The sequence below is a fragment of the Chiloscyllium plagiosum genome, unplaced genomic scaffold, assembly GCF_037043375.1.
Source record: "Chiloscyllium plagiosum isolate Xiang-an unplaced genomic scaffold, Cpla_swu_hap1 HiC_scaffold_14, whole genome shotgun sequence".
NCBI classification, from domain to species: Eukaryota; Metazoa; Chordata; class Chondrichthyes; order Orectolobiformes; family Hemiscylliidae; genus Chiloscyllium; species Chiloscyllium plagiosum.
Window position 1 is genome coordinate 66,174,063 of NW_028270152.1, and position 24,020 is coordinate 66,198,082.

The 24,020-nt window shown below is 41.7% G+C and overlaps 1 protein-coding gene across 1 annotated transcript in view; it reads left to right on the forward strand.

The window, feature by feature from the left end:
• The window catches only part of LOC122559178 (inositol 1,4,5-trisphosphate-gated calcium channel ITPR1), a 205,366-nt gene that overhangs the window by 124,541 nt on the left and 56,805 nt on the right, over positions 1–24,020 (forward strand). The window contains exons 23-30 of the mRNA XM_043708559.2: positions 645–828; positions 3,462–3,715; positions 9,260–9,460; positions 10,477–10,587; positions 13,877–13,972; positions 14,061–14,183; positions 15,000–15,107; positions 22,863–23,055. Coding sequence (XP_043564494.2) covers positions 645–828; positions 3,462–3,715; positions 9,260–9,460; positions 10,477–10,587; positions 13,877–13,972; positions 14,061–14,183; positions 15,000–15,107; positions 22,863–23,055 — 1,270 coding nt within the window. The remainder of the gene's footprint in view (positions 1–644; positions 829–3,461; positions 3,716–9,259; positions 9,461–10,476; positions 10,588–13,876; positions 13,973–14,060; positions 14,184–14,999; positions 15,108–22,862; positions 23,056–24,020) is intronic.

Genomic DNA, 24,020 nt, shown 5'->3' on the forward strand with positions numbered 1-24,020 from the left:
AAAGGTTTGACACCTTTGCTGTGTGGATATGCATTTAAAGTAATAAAATTGCAGTTGCTGTGGACAACTGCATGTTACTTGTGCTCTCCTCTAATTCTGGCCACTTGCACATCTCTTTCACTCATTGTTGGCATCCATGCTTCCTTGGTCCTATTTGGTGGAATCTGCTCCCTAAATTGCTCTGCGCTTCTATTTCTATCATCTCCAGGAAGACACTTATTAAAACTGACTTTCAAACGAACCTTTGATCACTGTCAAGTATTGGGATCAACATCAGCATCTATGATGGTGTTGGCGTCAGTGTCACGCAGGTCATGTAGAGAGAATTCCAATGGAGCAGAGCCTTAACCAGGGCCTTGAGAGAGGGTGCATGTGGATCAGTCTGAGAGTAAAGAGTTCTTGTGGACAGTTCTGCGGACTCCAGCTTTTTTGGGAAACTGACCAGAGTTTGCACCTCACCACGTAGAAGTCATTTACTCTCCTAGCTGAATATGGTTTGGGGTGAAATTATTGTTTGGTTTCACTTGGGATATTTCAGTTGCTTTAAAAATTCTATATCAGTGCAAGATGTTGTTGTCGAAGTGAAATATTGAGTCCCATCCAGTGTTTTAATACCTGATTTGATTACTTCTCCATTTTGACAGCATTCGTTTTACTGCCGCTTGACAGAAGATAAGAAGTCTGAGAAATTCTTCAAGGTGTTTTATGACCGGATGAAGCTTGCACAGCAAGAGATCAAAGCCACAGTGACTGTAAATACCAGCGACCTTGGCAATAAGAAGAAAGACGATGAATCTTCAGAGAGGGACGTGCCAGTGCGAAGAAGAGGTAAGCTGGTATTGACGAATGCTCTTGTGTATGAAGGAAACACCTTGCCAGGCACACTGTAGACTAATTATTTATTCTAATTGCCATTGTTATCCTAAAATTGGAACTTTAATTACCTCATAATTGTATTGAGACCTGCTAATTGGCCCTAGGAATTGGAAAACAGAACTTAATTTTCTGCTTTAAGGTGCCTTTGCAGTTTTCTCTGAGCAGTGTCATTACTTTTAGAACTGATGAATCAAAGCCTTAAGTGCTCCACAGCAGATTTAAAAGCTGTCCCAGCTGTAAATAAAACGTCATAAAAGTGTAAGCCAGTCCAGAGGAATTAGCAAGGGCAAAATGACTAGAGAGGTAAGCGGAGTCACGCAAAATGAATCCGAGTTGAAAGCAGGCTGAACTGCTTGTCCAAAGAGAGACAGGTCATTCTCGAGTTTGCAACTTCCTCCCCAGTTTGCAATCCCTTGTGTGTAAGAGAAGGCCTTTATCTGCAAGCCGCCTTTTTTTTTCCTGCAGGCATTGTTGCTTGTACAGACGTCAGCTTCTATACTTAGGCCCTCTTTGGTGACACTAGGTTTCTACCTCTCAGATACTTGGCTGTCATCTTGAACATCCCTTGAAACGTTCGAGGGATTCTTATCTGATGTGCAGTGGGTCAGCCAAAGTTTATGATGGAGCTATTGGTGAGGTCTTTTTTCTAAAGCTTAATAACCATAAATAATTCCTTTCAAAGAACTGCAGTGCAAAATAAACAGCCATAAATACCGATATTTAAAGCAATGCTTTCCACCACTTGCAAACTAACCTGTCATCTCCTTGAAGGGAGAGACTGCAAATGGGCAGATGGGTAGAAAGAATAGTTGATTTGCAACCAGTTTAGACAATGATTAACAACTTTTTGGATGCCATCCATCAATTGCTGATGTTGGAGAATTTGAAAGGATGTACAACCCCAATGTCTACTGACCCTCCTGGAACAGGGGGAGGCATTTAACTTTATCATGCTCAGAAGCAGGATTCCCATCCAGTTGGGAGGTGGTGGGTGCAGCTGACTGGAAAGTCCTGAGAGGCTGCCTCAACATAAAGGGACTCCCTCCTGCTTTCTAGAGGGCATCCCACCCGTTGTTTATCCAACCCATTTGCCCTTGTTTGTAAACAATAATTATTCTTTATGAACCTGTTTGGGTGTGTTACTGACATATCTCTGTAGCCATTACAACCTGAGGTGGAACCCAATTCTCTGGCTCAAACGTCGGGTCACTACTATTTGTTACAAGACTCCTCTTGTCTAGTTCTTACTTAGTGAGTCTGTTGTCTGACCACTAATTTGCCAATTCACGGAAAAGCACTATCTGATGACTGTACGGGACTCGAACAAACACAATGTGTGGCTCTGACCCCATTTGACCTTGCTGTCAAGATTTCAACCACAAGGTCAAAACCTGCCCCTTGGCCCCTATTCTCTTGGGTTGGAAATCCTAAATAGGTCCATGCAGTTCTTGTTAATCTATATTTATTTGGAAGAATTTTGAAGTCCTGAAGTCTTTAAAATTATAAAAGTTGACTGAATATTTTGAGCATCACTTTACTAGTCATTCCCAGAACATAGATGGTAATTTAAATCATTGAGCCCACAGAGCCTATTTCCTTCAGTCTGAAGTGGTGCAATATGTGACAAAAGATTATTGTCAAGTTAAGAGTGTAATCTTTTCTCATCAAAGGCATTGACTAACTAGAAATGCTCAGCAATGACTGTGCTCATAGTTGCTGAGTTAGAGGAGGACTTGGGATTCACAAAGTCTGATTCAGTGGAGGATTATGATCCGTGTTTGTTAGGGATATGGGGAAATCAGGTCAGGGTGAGAATATTATCGCTAATTCAATACAAAACGTGAAACCAGTATTCTTTATCTACTAATGACCAACATCTTGAGACTAGTTTGGGGTAGACCATAACATAAGGGGTATCAAAGTAACATGTGGGCAGTGGTTGCCAGGAGATTTGACATTTTTGAGACTGTGGTCAATAGATTATTGCGAATCAAATTTATTCAGCAGTAAGGATTGGTGATGAATAAACAGAATCCAAATGGAGATTTGCCATGAGCTTTCTGATGGAACAGACTCCATATGCCGTATAGCCAGTTTATGCCTACGATTGGCGGCATGGTGACTCCGTGGTTAGCACTGCTGCCTCACAGTGCCAGGGACCCAGGTTTAATTCCAGTCTTAGGTGACTGTGCAAACTCCACATAGACATTCTCCCCATGTCTGTGTGGGTTTCCTCCAGGTGCTGTTGTTCCCTCCCACAGTCCAAAGATGTGCAGGCCAGGGTGAATTGGCCATGCTAAAATGCCTGGAGTGTTCAGGGACGTGTATGTTAGGTGCATTAGTCAGGGATAAACGTAGGGTATTAGGGTAGGGCAATGGGTCTGAGTGGGATATCTTTCGGAGGGTGAGTGTGGACATTTTGAGCCAAATGGCCTGTTTCCACACTGTAGGGATTCGATGATTCCTGTACTTCTAAATTAGCATTGAGATTCTGACAATTGCTTTTGTATGTGCTTAAGATAACTGATGGAAGGGCAAATTGCTCCTGACCAATGTGTTGTCTGTTACTGTTATTTAAAATGCAGCCAAAGAGCCTTCAGCACAACTCAGTGATGAAGTAAGAGACCAGCTGCTCGAGGCGTCTGCTGCCACGCGCAAGGCCTACAACACCTTCCGTCGGGAGGCTGACCCAGAGGACCACTTTGCTGCCGCGGACGGCAACCAAACAGCTGCAGAGAAAAACAAAGATGATGGCGAGATGAGTGCTGTGATTGCCATCATGCAGCCAATCCTTCGGTTCATGCAGCTTCTCTGTGAAAACCATAACCGAGATCTTCAGGTAAAACACAACCCACTACTATTGAGCGTGAGACCATCTCGCGTCCAGACTCTGTGACTGCAGTTGGGAGGAAAAAATGGACTGTTCTGATGTCATCAGAGTGTAGTTTCTGCCCTGTGCTTTATAATCCCAAAATAAGTAGCTCCATTCTAGCTAGAGGTTTTAAAGGTGAGGTATTGGAATGAAATCTCAATTTCAAAATCACCTTAAGAATAGTTTCATTCAATGAAGGGCATCAAAGGAAGGTAGCTCTAGAGATGAGGGCATGAAGTTAATGCATGTTTGATCCACATTCAAGATGCTTTAAATATGCCAATTATGGCCGAAACTGTCTTGAGCAGTAGGTGGACATTAGTTGGAAGAGTTTCAATATTTGTGGAACTTGCTGTTTTTAATGTCTATTGTTGAAGGTTTCCCTGTAATTAATACAAATGGCGTGTCAGCCCCACACTAGGTTCTTTGTTCGCAGACTGATTGTAGATGTTGGCATTCGGATGGTGGGACGTCTAACAATTGGAAAGTTAAATTTGGCGCACTTAGCCAGCAGAAACAGCCAGGAAAAATGTTAATGCAGTAGTTGCAAAGGTTTTGAGCAGAGTGAAGAATGCATGTCACCAAAGATTCTCTGCTTTGTGAGCCATAACAGATACAGGCTCTTTTGCATTAAATAGTATTGATTGGAGTTGTGTTGTTATGGGCCAGGTCGCTGTGGTTTGAATCCTTCTATCCTCTTTGGATGGGAACCCATCATAATTAGTTTCGAATATATTAACTAACGTATCAATGAATCAAGCCATTCCATTCAGAACAAGATCCTATGTAATAGACTGTCCGTTGTACTAATGTACTGTTAAGTTAACTGTTCCTAATGTCCTTTGCTCTCATATTTCTCAAAGTTTTTGAATGAGTTATTCATAGCTGTATATTTTATTCTGGTCAGGAATAGTCTAAACCCATTGAAATATTGTGCTGAGCAGGGTTTTGACTGTGGCATTTTGCCATGTAATGATAAGTAACCATGATTCAATATTCAGAGTTCATGGAGGAGAAGCATCTGTTTTATTTTTAATATTTTGAGAAGGAATATTTATTAACTATTTTAAATGTATAGATTCTGCTGAGTGCTGTTCAGTTATGTTTAATATAAATTTTTTGTTGACTTGTGTCCTGATCTAGTTTAATATTCTTTCTCTTATTAAAGAGGAGATTATTTGGTGGCTTAAACTACATTCTAAAGAGGCAAGTTGTAGGAGCTGGGACATCCGAGTCTCCTGATGTTGGCTGGGTATAAGGATATACTCTGGTCTGTAACGAATGTGTGATGTCCACTTACCCAGCAATACTGCAGAGGTCATAGTGTGTATGAAAACTCCAAAAAACCCAAGTTCGATATTCTTACACCTTTTTATAGGATAGCTAGGTAAGCCAGCATTTGTTGCCCATTCCTGTTGCGTTTGAGGAGTTAGTGGTAAGCTCCACCTTCAACCACTCTGGTTTAGATAGTGGACGGGCTATTAAGTAACACAATGCTGTTAGGGAGGGAGTTTCAGTATTTTGATCCAGTGACATTTGGAGGAATGTCAGTACAGTTCGAAGTCAGAGTTATGTGTCTTGCAGAGTAGATTGCAAGGTGGTGGTGCTCCCATTGGACCAGTTGCCCATGTCCTCCTAGGCAGTGGAGGACCTGGGTTTGGGAGGTTAAAGAGCCATGGTGAGTTGCTGCAATTCATTTTGTAGATGATGCACACTGATACCACCATTCTTTCAGGTATGACGGAGGGGAATGTTTTGAAAGAGTTCGACAGGGTGCCACTCAACACTCAATTATTCGTCTTTTATCTTGTTGAGGGTTGAGTTTCTTAAATGTTGGAGCTACCCCCATGCAGGAAAGGGTGGGGGGGGGAGGAGATTCAATCACACTCCTGATCTGTGGCTATTTATTGCAAAAGAGTCTGCATCTGTTATGGCTCACAAAGCAGAGAATCTTTGGTGACATGCATTCTTCACTCTGCCTGACAGTCTATGGGGAGTCAGAAAGTGACTTGCCACAGAATTGTCAGCCTCTGACCAGGTTGGGTATTTATATGTCTGGTCTAGTTCAGTTCTGGTCAATGGCAATCCTGAGATGTTGACAGTCTGGGATTCAGCTATTGTAATACCTTTGTCAAGCAGAAGTGGTTCAATTGTCACTCCTTGCGGATGGTCATTGCTCAGCACTTGTGTGGTATGAATGTTATTTGCCACTTGTCAGTCCAAGCTTAAATGTTAACTTGATCTTACTGCATATGGATAGAAACCAGCTTCACTGTCTGTGGAGATGTCAACTGGGTTGAACCTTGTGGATCATTTGGGGAAAAAAAATCAAGTCATTGACAGTCAAATGATGTTCACTCCCAAATCTTGTCAAGGCAAAAAATGCTGAATGATGCATTGTACAGTGAAACTAAAAAATTGTTGTGCAATCTTTTATCAGAAACCTTTTTTCCCCCATTGTATTTCCTGATGAAAGTTAATCATTCCAGTGACAAAAGAAGAGGTCCTCTTACTATTGATTCCAGTGATATGCTATTGTTGCATAATTTTAATTCCGTTAGTACTTTGTCTAAACTGTGACATCTCAACAAGCTAAGTTGATTCTCGGCTTTGATTCTGCAGGCAGTGTTCTTTTGGGTTCAGCTTTACTGAAAACTGCTGTAAGTGTCCCCTATGGTCAGGAGTCAGCTTGTTGCTGCCCAGTATCTAGAGATCCAGCAGCCTATAGTGATATCTAGGATGCAGTGCACAATAATATTCCTCATTGTACATAATTCTGCAAGTCGATTATATTCTGAGCAAATCACAAAGTTTATATTTAAATTGAGTGCCTTGGCCTGGTGTCATGTTAGGCTTAGGTAGAGTTTCCATCAACGAAGCTGGTTTGTTTCTTAAGAGTTCAAAAGTGGAGCCTTGGCCAACAAGCTTATTTTTATCAAAGGCCTCAAAATTCCTGAGCCCTGAGATAACGGGAATCTCATTTAGTTGTGCTCCTCCGGGAGTCTTTTTTTTTAATTATGTGAAGCACTGAAATTCCACATTTGATTTTTAATATATCTGACATCCTTCATATGACCTAGAGCTAATTGGTAGAAAGAGTTAACTCCCCAGGTCATGGTGCAGTCACGGTTACTCTTCTGAGGCTGTGACTGACCATACAGGGTTTCACTCTGTGTATTTTGACTGTATTGATCTGGAAATGTTTGATATTCTGTACTTTTTTTAAAAAAAAAGCTGAATTCCAATAGCTACACTAACATCTTTCACCTTGAAGAGCACAACTATTGTACCAAGTATTTGAAGCAAAAATATTTCAGTGTAACTCTAATCCCACAAAAGCAAAAATTGGGTGGGGGTGGGGAGAGGTGCTGGAAACTGACAGAAAAACGATAAGTAACAATCAAGTCAGGCAATCTCTTTGCAGAAAGAAATAAAATTAACATTTCGGTTCCAACTCACATTCCAACTGCACAAACTGGGGGAGGAAAATGGAATGTTCCAACAGGAAGTGCAAACAATCCCAGGTGAATTTAAAGCAGAAATGACGATGGCTTGCATTTATTGTAAATGCTTGGAATGGAGAGAATGTGAAAAGAAATGCCAACTTGCACAGGGTCAGAAAAAACATTTAGTGCATTTTTTTGCTCATTCAACTCCATTCATACTTGGCTTGTGTACGAGAATCCCAGATCTGTACACTTAGCAACAGCCACAGTGGCAATTCATATAAGGAAGCATGCAATTCTTTTTGAATAAGATGCAGAATTTTAGAGGTATCAATTTTGAAACATTATGGAGCCTTGTCATTTTGTTTGTAATAAATTACCTTTGAACCGAAAGGAATATTAGCAAAATGTATCTATTCTGTGGGGAGAAAGTGAGCAACCTACAGTCATCAAATGCAATATTCATGACTGGTTATTTTGCTTGTGTATTATTTAGCTTCCAAGAGCTTTTTCTGACAGGCATTCTGCCATAAATGTAAGTGTTTATCAAAAGATTGAGTGAATCCAAGGTATCAGTGCAATAGTGTAGACTCTCGGTGAAGTTAGAGCAGATAAACTTCCAGGTAACTCAAACATTTAGGACAATGATGATCTAGCATGGCTGACAAGTTGAGGGGTGGAGTAGATCAGTTCTGATCTTAGTAAATGTTGGGACAAGATATGGCCACCACCTCCTCTCTCTTATGTAGTGCATAAAACATTGATTGGTGAGTAACTGGATGATCACTGTCCATTCTCCCTACAGTCAGGGCCAATAGAATGGAAGAATCTGGCTAATGGAAGTGGCTGAGACAGAATGGAGTACACAAGGGAGAAATAAGCTGTGAGGAAGATTAAGCAGCCAGAGAGTGACTGTAACTATGTGATAGGTCACTGGGGCTGCACTGTTGTAAAATACTTCAAGCAGTGCCACGTCAGGTCTTTAAAGCCATGAGGCGGAAACTAATAATTCAACACCACTCCAACAGATAAATATGATGAGCTGCCAATGGAGATTTATTTTGCATCGCAGCTTATTAAATCATTGAGCACATGAACAGAAGATTAAGAAGTGAAGAATAATTAAATCCTTAGCACCTCAGAAATAAACTAATCCACTATTGTAATCCTTCAGACATTTCTGACCAGGCAATTTTAACAGCTACAGTCGAAATGTTATTTAAATTGAAAGTAGCAGCTGCCATAACGGGATCTTTTGAATCATGTTAATGACCAGAACATTTCTTGCTGTGAAATATGATGAGACACTAGCCAAAAAATTAACTGATCTCTTGAACTGTGATTGTTTGAGCATTTTCTGATTCGTAATTTTGATTGCTTAAGACTACACGAGTGTCTTTCTAGTGAAAGGTAAATATGTTCTGTGGCACTTTTTTCATAGCCTGGGCTTAGAGACAGTCAGGGAGCAGGTCTTGGTAACCAGAACTCTGTATTGAAATATATCCATGCTATACAAAGCAGGGAGAGATCTTTGCACAACGACTACAGAGGCAGTCTTTGGCCCCACAATCATAACCTGATGCCACTTCCTGTGATGCCATAAGCTGGCCAATTAAGCGCTCCCACTTCAGGAAATTTCCAAGCAAGCTCTTTGCAATTAAATACCTTTTTAGACATGCAAGCATTATTAGAATTAAGGTTAAAAATGTAGTATGTGGCCAGACCCCATAATAGCAGTGCAATCATAGGCTAATATTTTGTTAATGATGTTGTTTAAGGAATAAATATTAGCCAGGGCAGTGCTGTCACAATCTTGACCTCTTGCTCACTACTTCTTTCTCTACGCTAAACCCTAAGTATATGTTTGTTAAAAATCTGGTGGTCTCTTAATTTTATTTCCCTTTTATTTTCCTTTGTTTTTCTTCACAATTGTCTTTAACCCTCCAGTAATCTTCCCTAATGTGATCAGGGAGTCACCTCTGAACTTGAACACGTGCTGAGACTTGTGAAACCAAGCAAAAAGTTCTCGTGAACGTTAATTATCCGTTTTCTAATTTCGCCTCAGAACTTCTTGAGATGTCAAAACAACAAGACTAATTACAACCTGGTCTGTGAGACACTGCAATTCCTGGATTGCATCTGTGGTAGCACCACGGGTGGGCTGGGCCTTCTGGGACTCTACATCAATGAGAAAAATGTGTCCCTCATCAATCAGACACTGGAGAGCTTAACTGAATACTGTCAAGGACCCTGCCATGAGAACCAGGTATATTCTGTGCCACTGATTTTAACTTTTGCTGAGAACCTATTTATTAGAAAATTGGTTAACACTTCATAGAATCCCAACACTGTAGAAGGAGGCTATTCAGCCCATCGGGTCTGCACTGACCCTCTAAAGAGCATCCGATCCAGATCCAGCTGCCCCCACCCTATCCCCATCACCCTACTTTTATCATGGCCAATTCACCTAACCTGCATGTGTTCGGACTGTGGGGGGGGAAACCCCACGCAGACGCTGGGAGAGTATACAAACTGCATGCAGACAGTCTCCCGAGGCTAGAATCGAACCTGGGTGCCTGGTGCTGTGAGGCAGTATTGCTAACCAAGTCACTGTGCTGCCCCCATCTCTTTAAATAATTTGGAGACTGCTGAAGTATGTTCAGCTGGTAGAGGAAGAAGTGGAAGGAGGTGGGAAGAAATACATGAGTATGTTGGCAGAAACATGTGCAAGTACAAAAGATGACTGCACTAAGGAGTCCCTTTTTGCAGTTATTCTGGCTGCAAACACTAAAAACAAAGCATGCCCACAAATTGTGATGATTATCACTATTTTATTAGGGCATTCTAGCACTCTCTCATTAAAGCGTTGAGAATATTATAACCTGGATGTTGTGCTCCAGTCTGTGGAGTAGGATTTGCCCCCTCTATTTTTGTTCTCAGAGGCAGACCATGGCTGACACTTAATTAAAAAGAGCGAGCTGTCTGGAGCACCAATGGTGCCGTTCTGAATTACTGTTTTTATTTGGAATGGTTTTATTTTATTCCCGGTCTCATTCTCCAGTGCTGGGGTTTAAGGAGATCCAGCTTCATCCTAGCGTACAGGTAATTAACTAACCCACAAGTATTCATGTTTGGGTTCGTCAAGTGTTGTTTCCGTGAATCAGAGTCATGATAAATAGATGTTTTGACAAATTTGAAACTGTTGGTTTCATGGCAAACGTTTTAATCGGGAAGAGGAAGCGATGATTCAAGTGACTTTGTTTTTAACGTTTGTTTGCACAGAACTGCATTGCCACCCATGAATCGAATGGAATTGACATCATCATTGCGTTGATTCTGAATGATATCAATCCTCTGGGGAAAAAACGAATGGACCTCGTACTAGAATTGAAGGCAAGTCAGAAAACAGTACTGTCACAGTACCGACCCTGTGTTTAAAATAGAAAGGGCAGCCAAAATGATGACTTAGTTGTTGAAAATCACCATCATTTGTACCACCTGGAAAACCACCAGGTTGGAATTTTCACACTTGCTGAGTTTATTGATCTAAGGTGGGAGAGGACCTTAGACCTCATATAGAATTCCAACTTGTGTGGTATCTATTTAGTTCCATCAACCCTGGTTTGAATTTTTTTTCTCTCTGAAGTGAACCTATATCTGGCCTTTTTTTGCTCTCTAGGTTGTAACAGCTTTATTTAATGAACATTTGACCAGGCACATCACCAGGATTCTTGTCTTGTTTAGAATCGTGAAATCCCAATAGTGCAGAAGCAAGCCATTCAGCCCATCGAGTGGACACCACCCAATTTGAAAAGCATCCCACCCAATTTACGTTAATAACACTGAGTTTTGAGTGAATCTGTAATCCACCCTGTTCTTTTTGGGGGGAAAAAAGCCCTCCTCCTTCCCCGTCATCCCATCTTAATTTTGTTGTTTCGTCATCTTTTGTTTCCCCATTCTCCACATTCTCTGCCAAACAGTAAGGTAAAGATAAAGTTGTCACTGTCTTACTTGATCACAGGGCTGCTCTCTCTCTCACTAGAGACAGACGACTGGTAGTGGTTTTAACCTGAAGGTCACCACGCCTCAGCTGAGGGAAGAGGTTGAGAAGTAGAGTCCTTCGAGATAATCTCAATCAAGCAGGAGTTGAACCCATGCCTGTTGGATTCCGCATTGCAAACCTGCCTTCCAATCAACTGAACTAACTGAATGGAACCCCAAGCTACAGTAGCTGCAATCCAACCAATGATTTCTGATTTTTCTTTTCAATAGTATCTTGTAGCTTTTGCATATTAAACTTTAGAACATTTTGTTCAGATTCAATACCTTTTCCTTCCGCTTCTAAAATTTTGTACGTTGGAGTTTCTCAATTTCTCAAACATTATTCAAATATATTATCATTTAATATATATTTCCCTCTTTTTGCGTTTTCCTGCAAAAATCAGAGTCGCTCATCTTTCTACAGCCAGTTTTGACAGGAATCTGCCCTATCTGCTGACCTGTCTTTGTTTCTCTCCCCACTCCTTCCCAAACTCTTGAGAATTAAAGTCGAGTGTAGTACTGGAAAAGCACAGCAGGTCAGGCGGCATCCGAGAAGTAGGAGAGTCGAAGTTTTGGACAAAAATCCTTCATCAGGAATGCGGCTGGGAGCCTCGGGAGTGGAGAGATAAATGGGAGAGGGTGGGGCTGAGTGTGCAGTAGGTGGATGAAGGTGGGGGTAAAGATGATAGGGGAGGGTGGTGCAGACTGGCGGGAAGGAAGACTGACAGATGAGGCAGGCCATGAGGACTGTGCTGAGCTGGAAGGTTGGAACTGAGGTAAGGCATGGGAAGGTGAAATTAATGCCATGGGGTTGGAGGGTCCTGAGGTGGAAGATGAGGATTTCTTATTCCTGGCGTTGGGTGGTAAGGCAGTGGCGATGAAGGCGGCCCATGATTTGCATGTCCTCGGTAGAGAGGGAGGAGGTGTTGAAGTGTTCGGCCATGGGGCGGTGGGGTTGAATGGTGAGGGTGTTCCAGAGATGTTCTCTGAAGAGCTTTGCGAGTCGGCATCCTGTCTCCCCAATGTAGAGGAAACTGCACTGGGAGCAACAGATACAGTAAATGATGTGTGGAAGTGCAGGTGAAACTTTGGATGTGGAAGACTCCTTTTTGGGCCTTGGATGGAGGTGGGGGTGTTGTGGGCACAGGTTTTGCAATTCCTGCAGTGGGGGTGGGGGAGCATGGACCTGACAAAGTAGTTGCAGAGGGAACCTGTCTTTACGGAAAGCGGGTAGGGGGTGGGGTGGGGGTGTGTGGAATCTCAGGATTAACCCCATTCCCATTTTCTGTGTTACCCATGAGTTTTTACCCTGTGTCTTTTACTCATGTGCTAATAATTTCTTCTTTTACTTTTGAGAAAAGCAAGCTCCTAATACTGATCCCTCAGGGATACTGTTGTTTACACTCCTTCAGTCAGGAGAAAAACATCCATTACTCCTGTGTTTTCTGTTCTTGTTGGCCAGTCATTTATTTACTTGTGCTATGTTCCTTTGGTTGGTACTTTAGTTTCACCAGCAATGCTAGCGTGAAATTCTGTCAAAGTATTTTCAAATCAACCCTCTTCAGTCAGGCTGTGATGCGCGTTTGTGTGATTTTGATCCCATCCTGTCAGAAGAACCGATAGAAATGTCGGCAACAGATATGAACCTCAGTGTCAACCCATTGCTTCCATCATAGGTGCTAAAAATTCTCTAATCTCTGAGATCAATGAACTACCTCTATGCAACTAATGGGGAGATTGCATCCTCTGCAAAAAAAAAAAAAGTCTGTCAACATCAGGCAACACGTTGAATCATGGGGTGGTAAATTTACATAATGATGATGAAAATGAGGCGAGGAGTTTAACATTGTCACCCTCACGTTTTGTGGTTCTGAGTGCTGGGATGCACAATGATGTGAAGAGCAAAAATTATGAACAGTCAAATTGGTTGAGAGGAATATTGGAATATACAGGATGCCTTAAGAGCATGATGTAGGCAACAAACATCAACAATATCCAAGCCAGATGCCCTGTAATGGTTTAGGAATGGTTTAGGCATATTCTGAGAATGAAGGCAGTTGGAATGCCTATAATGTCATGGCAGTCATGGTTCCTTGGGACTTGGAAAGTCCAAGGAAGTACTGGATGAACAATATCAAGGCTATCTTTTCACAAAATGGGGTAGAATTTATTGAAGGGAACAGATTAGCTCAACCAATAACATTGAATGAATTAACTCCTTTTCATTGAGTAATGGGATGGATGAGAATTTAGTTGTAATATATAATATAAATATTGGCTACAGTATGGATTTGGGAATGTACATACTGCCATTACAAACCATTTAATGAAATGTCGGATCTGTTAAATTGATCTTTCTTTGAAATGAATTCATGTTATGTTTCCTTGAATATGTATGGCATCTTCGTCATCAATGCAGTTTATTCTCAAACTGAATAGGACTCCTAAAAAGTCAGGATTGAATATGGCCATGACAGTGGATAAGCAACAGTCATTGACTTGGTATTTTGTAGAGTACATTATTTAAAACTTTGATATCACTGTTTGTTCTTATGACTTCATGATATTGTTCCAAGTTACAGTATGTGGTTAGAAATGGCAGGTATCCTTCTACTAATATCATCATGTGTCCTTTCCACAGAATAATGCCTCTAAACTGCTACTGGCAATCATGGAGAGCAGGCATGACAGTGAGAATGCAGAGAGGATACTTTACAACATGAGGCCCAAGGAACTGGTAGAGAGTGTTTATTTTAAATAGATTGCTTTTTCATTTTCCTGCAAGCGAACCTTAATTTTAATTGATGAAGTCAATGCCTCCTTAGGTGGAAGTGATCAAGAAAGCCTACCTCCAAGGAGAGGTAGAGTTTGAGGAAACCGAGGATGGTGAGGATCATGCCGCATCGCCCCGGAATGTTGGCCACAATATTTACATTCTTGCACACCAGGTAAACTTGGCCATCAAACGTGGGTTTAGCCAAGGGTCGTTGTAACAAGGATAGCGTTTATATCAATGGCATGAGCAATACAGTTAATATTCTGCCCATCATCTTGTGATACACGTGACACTTCGCTTCCAATTTAGTTTATTCTTCCAAATTTGGTGGCTCCTTTGTAAAACTGAATTTTATTTAGCAGGGCAGTTCCAACTAAGTGTATTTATATATTTAATTCACAGTATACATTTGAACTGTCAGCCGTGGCTCATTTGAGAGCACAGTTTCCGAACCACAAGGTCCCAGATCCCAAGTCCCACTCCAAGCCTTGAACGCAGATAACAAAAAAAGAGCTAGCACTGCTGAGGGAGCCCTGCAGCGTTGAAGGTGCCATCCACTGAACAGAGGTCCAACCCGCCCATTTGGGTGAATGTGAAAGATCGCATGGCACCGCTTCTAAGAGCTGGGGAGTTTTCCCTGGTGACCTCGCCAAAATGTATTCCTCAATCAACGTGACACCAGAAAAACATGACTGGTCATTATCCTATTGATAACCTTGTTTCTGTCACACCAGATGTGTGGTACATGTACCTGAGTATTGTGGTCGCGGATGAGTCAGTGGATGCTATGCTGCACGGTTTTTGAAGAACAGTCAGAATAAATATTGTTGTAAGGAAGAGGGGGGTGGGGGCGGGCACCTCGGGGGCATTTGGATGGGCTAGAATATTGGAAGTACACAAAACAAGTTTTATGTTGCATTCATTGTTGAGCTGTGGAGGAATGTGACTATTTCAGTCCTGACATGCATAACTTTGCTTATTCCTGCAGTTGGCACGTCATAACAAAGAACTGCAGCAAATGCTGAAGCCTGGAAGTCAAATGGGCGAAGGAGACGAAGCCTTGGAATATTATGCTAAGCACACAGCTCAGATTGAGGTCAGTAAAAATGAGGCATAAAAGCAAACGGATACCAGCATCTTGTACCATTCTTATTCACAGCCTTGATGGATGTGGGGGAATGTACTGACGTATGAGATCAATTAGAAAACATGCTAGAGAAGGATTTGACAAAGGTCTAGAAACCAAAACAAACAGCTAATCAGACAAACTTCCCAGTTTGGATTATAGCCTTAAAAAGTACGGGAAAGTTTATTATCTTGGGAAATGGACTAAGATAACATATCATGTTCTGAGTCATGAAATAATCATTAGTTCTTCCTTGAGTTTTTTCAATAGCAAACAATGGAAACAGTTGAGTGAATTGGCTGATAAGTGCCCTATAGAGACACTGAGGCCATTCGAGCCTCATTACCCATATAAAGCAACCTTCTTTGTTTTATACATAAGCTGGCTACCCAGTTAGTATTGCATGAGGTGAGATTCAATAACTGGTCCAAGTTAATGAATCTTGCAATTTTACGTCTCTTTAACAGGAAATGAAAATGCACTAAAATAGTAGTTGCTGAGAGTAAAATACTGATCAGTGAGTCAACTTCATTGAGGCCTGTTTTAACTCTGGGAGGGGAGTAAGCAGGCAGGGGGCTGTCCTTCCACAGAACACTTGGGTGGCAAGCCTGGCAGACTTGCCACTGTCGAACATCGTTGCAGTGTTCGGTGTTCCTCACCTGCTTTTGGTGTTTACTGGCTACAAGTGAGCAATGGCTAAACTGTGCTCCTCCCAAGAAAGCTCATAGTTCTGGCTGGAGCTGGAATGCTACTGATTTGGAATTCCAAGCTTACCTTCCCGGACGGTGCGTGAAGTCTGTTCGGTTTCTTGTATTGTAGGCTGAGTGAATTCTGTTTTCATTTCATCTAAAAGCTTTGGGATCTACATAAAATGTAGCAGCAGTGCAGAAAATTCGCCATGAACGTAATCCTCCAGTATCTGAGGAAGAGTTTTGTTGTCATTAGATCACTCTCTCGAAGTGAAGCATTGATGCTTAGGATTCATAGGTGCAGTAGCCCATGGTGGTTAATGATTGTAAAGGCAAAAGCTGCGTGAGATATTGTTGTCATTTAATCACTTGCTGCAAACTGGACTCCAGATCTGAAGGTGCAAAGACCGAGTTTTACTTAACTGTCTGAATGTCTTCGTAGCACCAAACAACATCTTCATTACATGAATCACTGTGTTCAGACAGCCACTTTTTGCTGCTTATGTACTGAGAGGTGCTGTCTCGGTGGCACAGTGGTTAGCACTGTTGCCTCACAGCACCAGAGACCCGGGTTCAATTCCCATCTCAGGCGACCGACTGTGTGGAGTTTGCACATTCTCCCCGTGTCTGCGTGGGTTTCCTCCGGGTGCTCCGGTTTCCTCCCACAGTCCAAAAATGTGCAGATCAGGTGAATTGGCCATGCTAAATTGCCTGTAGTGTTAGGTGCAGGGGTAATTGTAGGGGAATGGGTCTGGGTGGGTTGTGCTTCGGCGGGTCGGTGTGGACTTGTTGGGCTGAAGGGCCTGTTTCCACACTGTAAGTAATCTAATCTTAAACGTCTCCTGGCTCACTGGCCCCACTGCTCCATTCTTAAATGTCGCATGTTTGATGCATCCAGTATTGGCTGGCTGGCACTTGAAAGTTACATCTTCCAATATGCTTTCCATAATCATGCAACTCGATTTGCATCCTGACCAAAATCTAGACTAGCTTGTGGTTGAAACCCAGTATATTTGTTGTGATGGAATGTAAAAGATTTGACTTAATATCTGGAGGCTAATCCTATCTAAGTACAACACATGAGTGAAGATGACTGCAGATGTGTTCAACCTATCTTTCTCCAGCTGATTGAGTGAGTAGGCGCAGGGCAGCAGGAGACCCTGAATGCACAAGTCATGGGGCATCAGTAATCCATTCTGCCAGGTGAATGCCAGGAACAGCTTGGCATACAGGTGTGCTGGGCTCCCATATGACAACTGGAACAAGTGGACTCGTGGCTGTGTCCTGTGCACTAAGCAAATTTGTCATCACTTGGAGTGAATCAAATTGACTGAACGTTGGTATTTGTGTAGTGTTGAGGATCTCAGGCAGAGACTTCGAAGGAAATGTTCATTCAGAGCTTCTATCTGAAGATGGCAGCAAGCCCTTCATCTTTCTCTTATCTCAGGTGCACAGTGAGCAGTCCTGCCATGGATGATGGTCTTGTTCAAGGAGCTGTTAATTACTCTCCTGTTAATTTTCCATCAATGTTCGCAAATTAATCTGGAAGAATTGCAGTGTTCTAACATATATGTTCATAAATGTTTGTGGTATAAAGGGACACCATTCGATCCATTGTGTCCCAATTTCTTGTAATATTTCACAACATTTCACATTGTTGATACCTGCTTTGTCCTTTTCCCTTGTGAAGATCAATGCAAAGTCTTCATTGAGCATTATGTTCACATCTTAAGGCCAACACCCAAATTACCTCTATGGCCCCTAATCTTTCCCTAGTTATTCTCTTGTCCCTTCTGTATTTGAAAACAAAATCCTTTGGATTTCACTTTATCCTGTCCACTAATGCTTTTTCGCACCCTCTTTTGCTAATTTCTATTTTTAAGATTCTCTCCCCACACCCCCTCAGCCTTTTCTGACTCTTCAAGGGACCCTTCCATATTAAGCCTTCAGTATCTTACACAAGACTTCCTTTTGTTGTCCCCCTTGATCCAAACCTTTATTTCCCTTGACTATATCAAATGGATTTGCTTAGTTCTATCTGAACATAAGAATGAGGAGCAGGAGTAGTTCATCTGGCCCTTCGAGCCCGCTCTGCCGTTAAATAAGATCATGGCTGATCTTTCAAAAATTTGCTGTTTTCCAATCTACTGGGACTGCCCCAGTATCCAGCAAATTTTGGAAAATTACCACCAGTCCACCTGCTATTTCTCCTGCCATCTGTCTTAGGACCCTCAGGTGCATTCTATCACAGCTAGGTGACTTATCTACCCTTGGCTCCATTAGCTTACCCAGTACTAGCACTTTAATAATTATTTCCAGGTACATACCTACCTTAGTTCTTTGTCAATTACTGGCATGTTATTTGTGTTCTCCACTGTGAAGACCGATACAAAATAACCTGTTCAGTGCCTCGGCCATTTCATCATATCCCATAACTAAATGCCCCTTCTCATCCTGTAAAGGACCAATGTTTACTTCAGCCAGTTTTTCATTTTATATATTTATCGAAACTTTTGCTATCTGTTATGTTCTGTGCTAGTTTTTTTTCTCATTCTATCTTATGTTATAGCTCTTTTTGTGGCTTTCTATTGACCTTTAAAGTTTTCCCAATGTTCTAGTCTCCTGCTGTTCTTGGCCATTTTGTATGTCTTTCTTTCAATTTGATAGCCTCCCTTATTTCCTCAGATACCCATGGCAGATTACCCCTTTTCTTACAGTCCTTTCTTTTCACTGGAAGATACTTTTGCTGAGCATTTTGAAAAATTGCTTTGAACGTCCTTCACTGCTCATCAGCTGTCCCACCATGAAATCTTTGTTTCCAGTCTACTTTAGCCAGGTCCCCTCTCATTCTGTTGTAGTCCCCCTTGTTTAAGCAGGACCTGGTATTGGATTTTATCTTCACACTCTCCATCTGTATTCTAAATTCAACCATACTGTGATCACTCCTTCCAAGAGGATCCCTAATTAGGAGGTCATTAATTATTTCTGTCTCATTACACAGGATCAGCTCGAGGATCGCTTGCTCCCTCATTGGTTCCATTACATGCTGTTCAAGAAAATTATCCTGGATACACTCCATGAACTCCTCAAGGCTACCCTGACTGAGTTGATTCAACCAACCGACATGTAGATTAAAATCCCCCATGAAAATTGCCATACCATTTTTACAGGCATTAGTCATTGGGGTAGGCAATAAACAAAGCAATGTTATGTTATTATTTTATTGCCTATAGACTATCTGAGTGTCTTTTTCTTAGAATTTCTAATTTCCACCCAAATGGATTCAACCTTATTCTCCACCGAACCTATATCATCTCTCAGCACTGCCCTAATGTCATCCTTGAATATCAGAGCTATACCACCTCCCTTACCTTCCTGTCTGTCCTTCTGAATAGTCTGATGCCCCTGGATATTTAACTCCCCAGTAGTGACCAATCTGTAACCATGTCTCCGTAACAGATACCAAATCATATTCATTCGCAATGATTTGTACCGTAAACTCATTGACGTTGTTACAAATGCTATGAGCATTCAGGTAAAGTGCCTTTATGCTAGTTTTCATACCCTCATGAGTTCCAACATCTCTAATATCTCCTGATTTATCCATCCTTTTTATTTCTTTCATAGTGTGCATTGAACTTAAACCCTCCTGCATACATGCCAACCTGCTGCTTACCTTTTTTATTAATCATGATGCATTCTGTCATTTTCCCTTTCCCCCGACTGACAAGTTTAAAGTCCAAGTGACCATCCTATTTATCCTTTTCGCGAGAACACTAGTTACAGATCAGTTTAGGTGGAGACCGTCCCATCAGCACAGATCCCCCAGTTCTAAAAGTGATGTCAATGCCCCATGAAATGGAAACACCTCTTTCCCAAATCACTCCCTTAGCCACGTGTTTACTTCCCTAATTTTCTTATCCCTAAGCCAACTTGCACATGGCTCGGGTAGTAATCTGGAGATTATGACCCTCCACGATCTATTCCTTAATTTCATTCCTAGTGCTCGACAATCCCCAAACAGGTCCTCCATCCTATCCTTGCATATGTTGTTGGTCTCAATGTGGACCACAAGAACTGGATCCTCCCCCTCCCACTCAATATCCTTTCAGGCCGGTCAGAGATGTCCTGCAGCCCAGCACCTGTCACGTGCTACTTCCACTGTTTAGTAAACATTTAGTCGCAGGTTTGAAGCGTCATTAGCTTGACACCTCATTTTTAGGTCTGCTCGTGCTGTACAGGCTTTCTATGCTACAGTCATTGCACCAGCTGGTCTCCTGGCTTAATGTCAGAGTAAATGATGTACCAGGCAGAGAAGTTACAGATTGCAACTAATACAGTTCTATTGCTGAACAGCAGCACCACAGGTGTATCCAGTTAGGAACTATTAGATCTTGAGGTATCCAATTTACTATAGTAGTAGTGCCACAAAGTTATGCATTATATCTTCATTGTCAAGATGAGACTTGATCTCTCCAAGAATTGAGAGATCAACGCACTGACAAGGTTGTAATGACTGCTAAATTAGTGACGCCAAATTGTGTAGATTCTCTTTCTTTCCATTCTATCAGCACTTGGTGCGATTCCAATGTGGCAGATGTGTCCAGTTCAGTTCAACTCTAGACGGCGGGGGGGGGGGGCGGGGATTAGAGTCCCTCTTGGTGATGGACTTAGAGTCATAGAGATGTACAGCACAGAAACAGACCCTTCGGTCCAACTCGTCCATGCCGACCAGATATCCCAACCTAATCTAGTTCCACTTGCTAACACCCAGCCCATATCCCTCCAAACCCTTCCTATTCATATACCCATCCAGATGCCTTTAAAATGTTGCAATTGTACCAGCCTCCACCACTTCCTCTGGCAGCTCATTCCATACATGCTCCACCCTCTGCCTGAAAAGATGCCCCTTAAGTCTCTTTTATATCTTTCCCCTCTCACCCTAAACCTATGCCCTCTAGTTCTACACTCCCCCACCCGAGGGAAAAGACTTTGTCGAATTTACCCTATCCATGTTCTTGATTTTATAAACCTCCTATAAGGTCACCCCTCAACCATTAACTCTTCAGGGAAAACAGCCCCAGCCTGTTCAGCCTCTCCCTATAGCTCGAATCCTCCAACCCTGGCAACTTCCTTGTAAATCTTTTCTGAACCCTTTTAAGTTTCACAACATCTTTCCAATAGGAAGGAAACCAGAATTGCACATCATATTCCAACAGTGGCCTAACCAATGTCCCGTACAGCCGCAACACGACCTCCCTACTTCTATACTCAGTACGCGGACCAATAAAGGAAAGCATACCAAAACGCCGCCTTCACTATTCTATATACCTGCAACTCCACTTTCAGGGAGCTATGAACCTGTGCTCCAAGGTCTCTTTGTTCAGCAACACTCCCTAGGACCATTAAATGCAAAACCTTGCATTTGTCTAAATTAATCTCCATCTGCTGCCACTCAGCCCATTGGCCCATCTAATCGAGATCCCATTGTAATTTGAGGTAACCTTCTTTGCTGTTCAATCCAAGTTTGGTGTCATCTGCAAACTTAATAACTGTACCTCTTATGCTCACATCCAAATCATTTATATAAATGACGAAATATGGTAGACCTAGCATCGATCTGTGTGGTGGCATTCCACCTATAATAATTGATGATACATACCCCTCAGCAAGGGGCCCAGCAATTCACTTCTCTGGCTTCCCACAGAGTTCTTGGGTACACCTGATCAGGTCCTGGGGATTTATCCACCTTTGTTTCAAGACATCCAGCACTTCCTCCTCTGTAATATGAACACTTTTCAAGATATCACCATTTATTTCCCTTCATTCTATTTCTTCCATGTCCTTCTCCACAGTAAGCACAGATGCAAAATACTTGTTTAATATTTCCCCCCATCTCCTGTGGCTCCAACACAAAGGCTGCCTTGCTGATCTTTGAGGGGCCCTATTCTCTCCCTAGTTACCCTTTTGTCCTTAATATATTTGTAAAAACCTTTTGGATTCTCCTTAATTCTATTTGCCGAAGCCGCCTCCTGTCCCCTTTTTGCCCTCCTAATTGCATTAGTTAGGGGTGGATGTAGGGGATTGGGTCTGGATGGGTTGCTGTTCAGAGGGTTGGTATGGACTTGTTGGGCTGAAGGGCCTGTTTCCACACTGTAGGGAATCTAATCTAATATAATCTTATCTTCAGTGTACTCAGACTGCCTTTACACTCTTGTAAGGTTTCACTTGATTTATCTTTCTTCACCGAGGTTACATTCTGTGTCATTGCTACTTCTCAATAAGCAGTTGTCTGTTTTTGTTTTAAACCCGATCTTCAACCAAAATCCCTGATCCTCTTGCAGCTGATCACAGGCTTACATTTCCGGAACCATGTGCAGTATAAAACAGCAATCATTGATCAAATTATGCAAAATGAAGCATTTGACAATTTTAATCTGCTCTTTCAAAATGTTTCTGAAGATGCAAAGAATCTTAACGATCCAGTGGGATGAAAGACATACCCATCTTCCTTCCAAATCCTATTGACACATGGGTTGCAATCCTGCATACTCTCAGGAAACATAGGCCCATCTGGAATGAAACATCCGTGATTTTAAAGATGTTGTCATAGAAGAACTTTAGAATATGTAAAGACAATTCAGTGGAGGCTATCAGTATTTTTTTTTCCCAAGTGTTGTTTAAAATTTTGCACGTCAAAAAGTCAGTCACCAATAAAAATGATGGATAACAATGCTTTCAAAGTATTTTGAGGTGATTTGATCCGTTCGTCAACAGACTAAGATGGTGCAGTACTCGCTACTTTTTATGCCCAATGTAAATGTTTGCACATAGTTTTTACATGCACAGTTAGAGGAAATAGCATTTACAGGCAGGATGTGTCTGCTGTACAAAAGTTCTTTAATGATATATAATCCATCTAGTGTATATTGGGAATTACTGCATTTACAAATGTATATTATTGTTGCAATGATGAAGTTTCAATTCTGTTAGTATTGTTGATATTCAGTTTTAATTCGATCCATCTTCTCTGCAGATTGTGAGGCAGGACCGCACTATGGAGCAGATAGTTTTCCCTGTTCCAAATATCTGCGAGTTCCTTACCAAGGAATCTAAATTGCGTGTGTACTATACCACTGAACGGGATGAGCAAGGGAGTAAGATAAATGACTTCTTTCTGAGCTCTGAAGACCTCTTCAATGAAATGAACTGGCAGAAGAAGCTTCGAGGTGGGTTTAATTTCTAATGAAATACTTTTCCTCTTTGCCACAAGCTATAATGCAAAACAAGTAGTTGAATTCTCTCCTCGTGTTGATATTAGCTCTTAATAACCCAGCCAGTAACCTTGAAGCTTGCTCTGAATGCTGAAATAGTCCAGATGGGACACTTGTCTGCAAATGTGTTTTCACCACAGATAATATAAGTATAAATGAGGCTATAGTTTATCTCTCTGCATGTTTTACCATTTATTATATCTGACCTTGGCATGTGATTTCGCAGCCTAGAAGAAAATAATCCTTCATAATTTAGAGGATTTTAAGTATTTGTAAATATTTATAGGCCAAATGACCCAGCCCAAGGACAGAGGGTGATGGTCAGGAATTTGAAGTTTGACTCTGGGAGCTGCTCCTGAAATCGCTGGATGACATTTCATGTCCAAAGTGGTTTGGCTTCATCATTGTGTCCTGCGATTTCCCTGGGATTACTTGAAAACAAAATCCAGGTTCAATATCCTCAGTATTGCCTTGCTGAAAGTGACGTCAGTTAAAGGAATTTATTTGACAGAAGTCCCCTGCTTTACCCTCCAATTATCTTGTCGTTACCAAATTGCTGTTTTAAGGGATCTTGACTGTGCAAGCATCAGCTGCTAAGTGTGTCCCTCAAGGTACTGCAGAATGCTTCAGAATGTCCTGAAGTTGTAGAAAGTCATAAGTAAGCAGAAGTATTTCTTTCTTCAACAATTGCACCAAAACAAACAGCAATCTTGCGTAAACCAGTAGTGGAGTTTTGGGCGTAGGTAAGTTGGGCAACTGGCTGCAATACATCCAAACTCTTTTTTTCCCCCCCCCCCTTTAATTTTCATTTTTCCATCAAGTCCTCTTCCCAGCTGAATCACTTTTCATCAAGTAAACCAGGCTTTGACGCACGCACATACATGGGCATCCTCCAATTTATTTCTGCAGCTAACCTTGCG